This window comes from Buceros rhinoceros, unplaced genomic scaffold, assembly GCF_000710305.1.
Source record: "Buceros rhinoceros silvestris isolate BGI_N320 unplaced genomic scaffold, ASM71030v1 scaffold46032, whole genome shotgun sequence".
NCBI classification, from domain to species: Eukaryota; Metazoa; Chordata; class Aves; order Bucerotiformes; family Bucerotidae; genus Buceros; species Buceros rhinoceros.
This window is the reverse complement of record NW_010397998.1, coordinates 9,955-19,640: the sequence shown is the minus strand read 5'-3', so window position 1 is coordinate 19,640 and position 9,686 is coordinate 9,955. Positions and strand designations below refer to the sequence as shown.

The 9,686-nt window shown below is 48.4% G+C and overlaps 1 protein-coding gene across 1 annotated transcript in view; it reads left to right on the top strand.

The window, feature by feature from the left end:
* Positions 1–1,642: 1,642 nt before the first annotated feature.
* LOC104488831 (tyrosine-protein kinase SgK223-like) overlaps positions 1,643–9,686 on the top strand; it is a gene marked incomplete at its 5' end in the record, with an annotated part of 9,110 nt that continues 1,066 nt past the window's right edge. The window contains 3 exons of the mRNA XM_010130918.1: positions 1,643–1,800; positions 5,150–5,889; positions 9,390–9,685. Coding sequence (XP_010129220.1) covers positions 1,643–1,800; positions 5,150–5,889; positions 9,390–9,685 — 1,194 coding nt within the window. The remainder of the gene's footprint in view (positions 1,801–5,149; positions 5,890–9,389; position 9,686) is intronic.

The following is a 9,686-nucleotide window of genomic DNA, read 5'->3' as shown; positions in this document are numbered from 1 at the left end:
CCCACCCCCCCAATTTTGAAAAGTTAAACATCTGAGAAAGTTATAGGTTAAAGATATATCTTTATAATAATAAAAGAAAAAGGATTTAAGTCTAGATGGTTGCTTTCAACAGCATTACTTGTAACGGAGCTGAAACCACCCCTTTCTCTCTCCCTTAACTGTGACTTGGGTGATGCATTGCAAAGTTTTGTAAATCGTCCCCAAGAGGCTTGCCATGGTAAATTCATCACTGGTGCAAGACCAGTGTTTCTGCTGAGTTATACCTGAAGTGGTTTTTAAAGCCTTATTTCCATCAGCCCCTGAGTATTTTTAGACCGAGGCTGGTCAGGCGAACGAGGAAGTCTGGCAGAAGTTTCTTCCGGGCTTTTCATACGCTCTGCTCTCCATGTGGTGGTGTGGACACGAGAGTAAGTGCTTTGTCTGAATGGGGAACAAAACATTTCTCAATCTTCAAATAAAAATTGTTCGTGACATCTGCTGTGCTGAGGGGCTTTAGAAGAGAGGGGGTCCTGTACACGGGAACAGGGTGCCACAAGAAAATGGTCGTGCATGTCTTTTGTTTGTCTTTCTCAGCAGCCATTCAGCTGTTTGATCAGGAAACAGCGGATACCTTCTAGCAGGACAGCTGGTGGAAATCCTTTTTCTTATTTACGAGTCTACCGCTAACCTTTTTACATTCTTAATCAACAATGTGTGGATATTATCATCAGATTGTCAGTTTTGATTTAAAAATGTGGACAAATATCCTTCATTTGCTGGCCGATAGAGAGTCCGAATTGTACCAAAGCTAGGAGTGTTTGTGCTCTGATGTGCTGCCTGATTTCAACAATTTCTGTTGTGGTCCGAGGAGGAAAAAATAATGAATTAAATGCAGGGGAAATTCTTTATCTCAGCAAAAAGTTCTGCTTGCGTACAACTGAATACTGAAACTGTGACCTGGAAGGTTATAAGCCCAGTTTATGGTTGGTTGGTTTATTTATTTAGATGGACGCTGCATAGAAAACCATAGGTCTTTCATTAAATGCTGCATGATAGGTCCGGAGTTTGGCAGACACTTTTCTGCAGAGGTGCTGCTTCTTTTGGAAGACGTCAGTTGTTACTGTGAGGTACCAGGGAGACAAGCTGCAAGGGATGGACGACTCTTCCATTTATGCCTCGGCCGTGAAGGAATTGGGTTCTGACACGCAGCCTCAACCTGTCCTTTTGTAAAATGGGAGGAGTGATGCCACTCCCTTCCCTTGAGAACTTTGCGGAAGCCGAACACTGGTGGGTCCCCACCTCCCAGTGAAGGTGGGCAAGATGGGGTGTGGCAGGACCCCACCTGTGCTAGGCAAGAGAGGTGCAGAAGGGGTCTGAATGCTGTTGGCGCAGTGGTCCTTTCTCTGCTCAAGCACAGCTGGCTTGGCATGGGGGCTGCAAGCCTGTAACCTGTTCGTTATTGGTGGAATGTGATCCCTGGGTGCCAAGGAAAGAAGAAAAGTGCACAGGAATGGGATGCTGTGGCATGGTAAAAGGCTGCAGTGTCTGTGTGGGCGGGCATGGACCAAGCTAAGGCTGATTTTGGCTTGAGTCCCCATGCACAAGTGCATGCAGGGTATCTTTTGCCATCGATCTCCTGACTCTTGTCTTTTGCTCTCTCTAGGCACGCTCTGAAAATGAACCCAAATAACACTGAGTTGGAAAGAGCCAGCAACAGCTCTGCTGAGAGCCTCAGCCCACCTTTCAGGAGCGTCCGTGTCAGCTTCACAGCTGGCTCCACTGACAGCCTTGACTCGGACACACAGACCGGCAGTGACAGCAGTAAGTGACCATTGGGTGTGAGAGTGGTAGCATCAGACACGAGGAAGTGGTTACTGCCCGCCGTGGGGCAGCATCTTCAGAGCAGGGATCATGAGGGTCCAATCACCTAGTTTTTCCATCATCATCTTTCCACTTCTACCCTTCTGCCTCTTGATGCATTTAAGATGAATGTGAGAGTCATGCCAACACCATAAGCTTTTTCCTCTTTTATTTGGCAAGTGCCAACATCAGTGATTCTGTAGCTCTCCTCTTGTCTCGATAAAGCCTCCATCTGAAAGCAATTGTCCTTGTGGTTCGTATGTTGCACAAGGTCACGAGTAGCCCTGCTGTAGAAAGCCCCCCATATACTTGAGGAGTACCAGCAGAAGTCTTGTGCTAGAGGTGATCTCTCCCTCTCATTGCGTTCCCAGTTATTTCTTGAAGGGGAAAAAAAATCTGCCTGCACTCATTTAACTGAGATTAAAAAATACTTACTATGAAGTCACTTTTTCTCATCAGTGCGTAACTTAGACATGCACTAACGTGTTCAGCCGCTCAGAAAGTATTTCCTTTGCGAAAGTAACTTTCATGTAGTGGAAGTTCGGTCTTTCCAAGAGCAACAACGTGCAGCAATAAAATTAAGAGCAAGAGCTCTGGAAACTCCATTTTTCCACTGTTAACTTGGGGTCTGAGAGTGAGACCATGCCAGGAAATTGTACAAAGGGAAGAAAAACTCACATATGTTGGATCTTAACTTGCCGGGCCCAAAAGCAATTTGCTGTCAAAAATGATATGGGACAAGAGGATTTCTCTGCCTCTACTAATAGAAGCAACTGTTTCAACTCATCTCAGGAAAGATGAGTTTTTAAACGAATAACCCAAACGCAATTTTTCTTGCTGATGCAAGCAGGAAGCTATGCAGTCAATCACGGAGTGAGGTGAGCTCACGTTAATTGCCTGTGCTGTCAGATGTTAAAATATGAACTGGGGGGAGCTTTTAAGCCCTTGACATCAGAAGGATGCTATGCTGAAGGTGCAGCACACCATTAGGAAAGTTGTGGGAGGGTTTCATCCATTACCCTGTGCTTGAGGCAGAGCCCAGCAGCACATAAATAAAAGGTAAGAGCAGGCTGGCGTTTGTGGGCTAGACGTGTGAACTGGTTGCCAAAGCTTCCAGTGCTGTCATTGGTTCTGTAAGACTCTGTTAAGTAAATCTTGCCTCTTGAAACAGGAGTTCAGCTGCATGTCCTGCAGAGGTGCCTCTGAGTTGTTCTTGGGCTACATCCTCTGTCAAAGCCCCTTGGTCTGGAAGTGGAAGAGATGCTGTGCTGGATGGTCCCTGCCTGTAGCTTTTGACAAGGTTTTAGGAGAGGCAATCTTTCCAGTGGGCCCGACAGGGTGTGATGCAGATGTCTGGGTTCTCATTAAAGCTTGGGGCATACATTTCTGTTGAGCCATGGGCTCCACAGCTAACTGTGCAGCTGCAGAGAGGTTGAAACTGGAGAGCAGTCAATTGCTCGGTGACTGGTTGTACAATGCAGGCAGACAGCTGGGGCAAGGGTCCAAGCGGAGTCAGGCAGTTCGTCACCAGGAATTGAGGCAAAAGAAACACATGCCAATTCAGAACATTTCCTACAGACTTTATTTCTGCAAGCGTTGTCAGAAATGAGGTGCCAAAACCACCTTGCATGGGAACCTCATCTTCTGCAGGAGCCAAAACCATGGCTGCTCATTCCTGGGGTTTCTCTCAACCCTTTTGCTTGGGGTGGGGTGTATTGCAGCAGGAGCATTGCCAATATGCATCGGCAGCAGAGGGGACAAATGAAAATTGATGGCATGCTACCAAACTGTAGTGGGAAGGGACGGGCACAGGTTGTGTCAGCATCCACTCTGGTAACTGAGAACTACAGGACCTGCCTGCGGTCACCTCCTGTGGTCTCGGGTGGCGAGGAGGTAACAGGGATTGCTGTTCTGGCACAGCTGGTATGGCTTTGAGCCTGCAAGGCCAGGACAGGCTGGGAGCTCTGGTATCTGCACTTGGAGGTTGTACATGAGAGCTGGTGAGTCACCAGGGTTGAGGGAGAGAGAAGCGCCTGCTGTGGGCTGACATAAAACCGCCCCAGGGTGTTCCAGTGGAGCTAGCAGAAAGCCACTGTAAGGAAGCCCTTGATGGCAGCTGAACCCGCAATGGCAGCCTGGTGAGGAGGAAGAAGGATGGCTTGCTTTGCAGCTTTGGAAGCTGGGTTCAAAGAAAGCAATAGATCCCATTACTTGCTGAAGTTCCTTAGGCAAAACCCTACGACACACCTCTCAAGGTCTACACTTGCATGCAAGGTGTTAGCAGAGCTCAAGTTTATCAACAGTCCTGCCTGTCATTTGAGTGGCATAGAAAATTCTCTGATATAATTACGTCTTTTTAAATTTCTGCTGCAGAACCCTCCACTCCTCATTCATTCTGCCTCCATGACCTGAATTACTGCTCTTTATTTCAATGGCAAACCATCTTTTTTCCTTTTTTCCTCTTTTTGTATTTTTTTTACTTCTCCTTTCTTTCATGACACGCAACCGTATGACTTGTCTCCAATCTTTCAGGGTAGGAAAAAACCAGCTGCCTAAAATGAGACAGCCATGCTAACCCAATCTAGGTGCAGATGGCATGTGGAGCTGCTTGGGGTTTAGGGGTATGTGGTGGGGCCAGGCTGCCCTTGAGCAAAGAGGTCTGGCAGAAAGCTGGGGCGCAGGCAGCGGAGCGGAGGCCAGACGTTCCAGGGAGATGGAAGCTGACAAAACGCCAGGCCTTGCCCAGTGACCCTTACCCAGCGTGACGCAGAGAGACAGCTTCAACATACCTCTTGTGTTGCTCTGGCGCAGGTGGATGGTTGGAGCTGTATAGCGTGAGTCACTCTCTCCCTATCATACCTGTGCTCCTGAAACTCCGGGACGCAGCTCCCAGGTGAAACAAGTTGTGTTTAAGAGATTGTCCTCTTATACTGAGTACTTCGTTCTTTCCTCCCCGTGGACGACATCACAGCTTAAATATTTCCCCTCTACTAGCTTTTTACTACTGTGATGCAGTTCGCAGGGAAGTGGTTTGGGGGGAGATGTTTCTCTAGATGGCTGGTTGCAGCCTGCTTTGCAAACCTCTGCATTAAACTGGAAAAAGATCCCTAACCCCTTCAGTGAAGCTTTGTAGTCGTGAATAGAGGAGGACTGTGTGCTGGGTTCAGATGCAGCCCGGCTTGCTGCTTTGTTCCCAGCCAGGGCCCTGGGACACATAGCCTGTGGGGGTGGCAGGGACATGGAGAGGGACTTGCGCTTCCAGTCCACGAGGGCCTCTCATGGCATCTTCTTCTGTGTCGCTGTTTCCTAGGGCGCTTGTCTGAGCCGAACCACTCGCCCCCTCCAGCTGAGAGCCAAGCATTTCCCCCTGTCTCTTTCCTTCCTGCCTCCGATGAGGATAGTCCTCCCTCTGCCTCCAGCTGCCCACCCCCTCTGCCCCAGAAGAAGACAGTGAGCAGAACAGTGTCTTCCCCAGATGGCTTTTTTGGGGGACAGGCTTCTTCAGGCAGAGCAGTAGATGCTGCCAGCCCCAGGCTGAATGTCAGCCACTCCGAGAGCAATGTCTGCCTCCGAGAAGAACCTTCCTTCAGCCAGCCAGCCAGCCTTGGAGGCCGCCCCAGTGCCTTCTCCTCCTCTGAGTCCCTGGAAAAAGGCTCCAAAGGAAATGGCTACTGGGGCTCAGCCACTGGTAAGAGCACAGGGGCTTGCATCCCCAGCAGAAACCTCCAGTCCTTTTCCTCCTCGCAGCTCAGTGTGTCCAGCCAGGTGTCATCAGGCTCCAGCCTCCAGCTCCACAACCTCTTGAGCAACATCGACAGCAAGGAGGGGGTGTACAGCAAACTGGGGGCCCTCTACGCTGAGTCCTTGCGCCGCCTGGTTGCCAAATGTGAGGACTGCTTCATGCGGGAGCAGAAGAATGAGCTACGCTTCAGTGAGAACAACTGGTCACTCTTCAAGCTGGTGTGCAACAAGCCCTGTTGTGATTCGGGAGATGCAATATATTACTGTGCCACCTGCTCCAAGGACCCTTCTTCCACCTATGCTGTGAAGGTAAGCCCACACGCAGGAGGTATCCAGGCTTATCTCCACCTTCCAGTTGGGAGGACAAGGCAAAGAGCTTCAAGGTTCAAGGCTGCATGGGGGTCTGTAGCCGAGCTGCATCTGAACCTTCAAGCTTCTTTCCCCGCCTTTGTGGTGTATGGATTTGAATGAAAGAGTGGGAAGCAGACTTAGTGGAACGCCTTTGACAAGCAGCAACAGCACACAATGGCCTGTTTTCTCTGCTTGTCTTTCTCACAGGTGAAGTTTGGCAAGAAAAAGCCACTTTCCCCCTGCTGCTTGCAAAGGTTAATTTGGAGAAGTAGTTTTTGTTGCAGCAAATGCCAGTCAGATGCTTATTGCTGCAGACTAGTAGGGTCTGAAACCCAACTAGTTTCTCTCAAAAAAAAAAAAAACAAAAAAAACCCCCAACAACTTTGTTCAAATACTATGTCGTAAACTCAGAGGCATCAGTAGGCATTGTCCCTGATGACACAAGGTGATGAAAGGCTCTTCAAAATACAGCATTTTTGCTTCTGCTTGCCTTTTAAGTGGAGGATCTGACCCAGACACCATATGAGTGCTTATATGATCCTAAAACTACAGGCATTAGGATATTGCAGAGCTCAGTTAAATAATGTGAGGCTGACCCAGACATGCTGTGTAAGGTCAGGTCAGAAATATCTTCCTGTAACTCTGTGGAATCCGTATTTGAAATGGAAACTTGAGGTGCAATAGTTCAGCTCTTTGAAACCTGGATAAGTAAGATTATCCAACCTGTTCCATGGACACCCCGTGGCTTTTGGGTTCTTGACCCATGTTACTACTTGAATACAAAGCCTTTAATTTTTATTCTGACTTAACCCTAGGGGCATCTCATTGCTGCTTACTCTTCAGGTTGTTTTCAAACCTAAAGTAATTCTGAAAAAAGCACTGTCAGAGGTGCATTAAGCAAGGAAAAAGAAAATCTCTGCTGAATCGTTTCCACCACGGTGAACCCCAAGGGGATGTTTTAGTTAAGTAATAGCTTCAAAGCCAGTTTGTGTTCTAAAGGAAGTACGGTCTACCCAGCAGGGCTGCTGTAAATAACCAGAATGGAGTTAGATGAGATCTTGTACCAGTACCCCCTAGTCCAGCACTCAGAGCTACAGCTTCTCTTGTGTGTTACAGCTAAATTATCACAACTTTCCTCCTGAAACCTGAGAACTGCGTGGTGAACTGGTGTGCTCCTCTTCGATCTGCGGTTTCCCGTGGCACGCACACACCTTTGCTCTTGCATGCTACATTAGCAGGGGTTCAGAGGCTCAGCTCTGTGGCTGTAGTGCATGAATTCTTGTCAAGGCAGAAACAGAGCATTTCAGTCTCTTAACAGGACTGGGCTTGTGTTCCCTGTGTGTAACGTGGGCTTACTCTGTGCCCTTGGTACGCTGCAGAGAGCCTCAACAAAGCCCAAACCACTCCAGTGGGGCTGTACTCTGCACCAGGGTGAAGCTGTCTATGTGATTTACACGTGTGCCTGTGTACACCTCCTGCAGTGTTCCTGTGTGCCACCTTCCTTTTGATAGCTGAAGTAGAGAATAGTGGTGAAACTTTACACCTGGCTGGTTCCTAGCTGCCCCTCCTGGCTTCTGGTACAGATCGTCTGACATAAGAGTGATCACAGACCTGTAGCTAAAATTAGACTTGGAGAACTCAAAATGGGCAGAGGATCTGACTTGAGCAAAGGACCCTTCAGAGGAGCAGGAGCCAGAGTTTGGGCTGTGCCCGAGCAGACATGGCTACGTAAAAAATGTAGAAGGAGCCAGGGTTACACAAAATGGCTTTAGAGGAATCAAGTCATGCCGTGGCTTCTTTCTCCACTTAAAGATGTGTGACTAAGCCAGCCCCAGGCTCCTCCTTGGAGTCTGCTGCATGGAGAATGCCTCTGGTGCAGCCGAAGTCACAAAGAACAGCTGGCTGGCTAAGATCTCCCTGTCTTCATGTGGTTGCGGTTACTCTTCCAGAGGCTCCTCTCTCACAGAAGTTCTTCCCTTTTTCCTAAGCCTTACGTGTTTCCCTATGTCAGGAGGAACAAGCAGGCTCGTTGAACAGAGGGCTGGAAGGCATCCTCCACCTTTTGGAGACATTCCGCATCTCCTGTGTCCCACTGAATTAATCTGCAGTCTGTCTAGCTGTCTGAAGCTTGTCTTTCCACAAAAGAAGTATGCAGCCATGGCAGGCTATTTTTGTTCTGAAAGAAGAGAGGACAACAGGGATTTGAAATGCCCCATCTCCACGGTGTCATCTCATCTGAGTGAATTGCCTGCAAATGCCTAGATTCAAACCCTTGCTAGCGGAATACAAAAGCAGCCCATTTCTCCAGCTCCTCTCTATTCTTGCATTTATTTTAACTTGGAGGCAAAATTGATTTCTTGTCCAATTTTGCATGCGTGCTGTGACGGGCAGTGGCACGCTCCAGGGTTTGAAACCTTTTATGCTGAGTTTCAGCCTGTTGCTGGTTCTTGTGAGATATAAATACATCGCTAAACAAAAAGAAAAAAAAGGTATAATAGAAATGCCAGAAGGCCCCATAAGATAATGGATACTCCTATAACAAACCTGGGTTTGAGTTTGATTAGTCTTTAATGCAGGCATAAAGCTACAATACAGAACAAAATAAAGATGTGGGTTCAAGAAAATCCAGATTATAGAATGCTTTTATTCCCTTGAGTTTGCTGCACTCTCACTTATTTCTGAACCTACTGTTAGCTCCCACTTTCTCTCTGATGCTTTTTGCTGTGCTGCTGAGTACAGCTTGTTGCTGTTTCTTGCTGCTTCTAAGCTTGTTGCTTAGCCTTGATCAGGGGTTTGACAGTAGTCACTAACAGAAGGAAGAGGAGTGGTTGAGAAGGATGTGAAAGTGGCTCCAGGGCTCAGAACCAGAGAAGGGTTAAGTAAGGAAGCAAGTGCTGGAAGTCTCTATCCAGAGTTCAGGACCAGAGAAGGGTTAGGTAGGGAGAAAGTGCTGGAAGTCTCTCTTCACCCCTTACTCCAAATAGGGCCATCCTCACAGCCAAGTCACCTTGCGTGGGGCCTCATCAAGGCAAGCGGTAACCATCTCCAGAGTTGGAGGCAGCACATCTTCTGCCACAGGCTTTGTTTTTCCCTCTGCAGATTGTGTCCTGGGTTGCAAGGGGGAATCCCAATGACATCCATGGTGTAAAGGCTATGTCACTTCTGTCAGCAATGAAATAAATTCTCCAGAAGGTACTCATGGGAGGACTACGTTCCTCCTTTCCTGCAAATCCTGGACATTGCCTGGCAAAGGAAGTATGCCCAGAAGAGCTATCCAGACATCTGATTGCTAAGGCTGGGGTGTTGCAGGACAAGAAAGATCCTCAAGCCAGGAGATAGTTTGAAGTACTAAAAGGACCAGTGCGCACCCTGCTTCTACTGATGTCTGTCTTAGCATCTGCAAATCTCAGCTTAGGAACCCACTTCTGAACTTTTGTGTCTTCTGTGTCTTCCCACAGATTTGTAAAACCCAGGAGTCCAAGGTGGCTGCTTTGTACTGCAGCCCTGCAGTGCCAGTCCACTTCAACATCCAGCAGGACTGTGGGCATTTTGTGGCCTCGGTCCCCTCCAGCATGCTGCTGGCTTCAGACGTGGGGAAAAGCATGTCTGGGGATGGCTTCCATCCCTCCCGTACTGCCAGTGAGCGTGACTGCGTGGTGGTCATCACCCGGGAGGTGCCGAGCCAGACCACTGCTGACTTCGTGAGGGACTCGGTGATGTTGCACCAAGCGAAGCCTGAGCTGTATGAGCGTCGT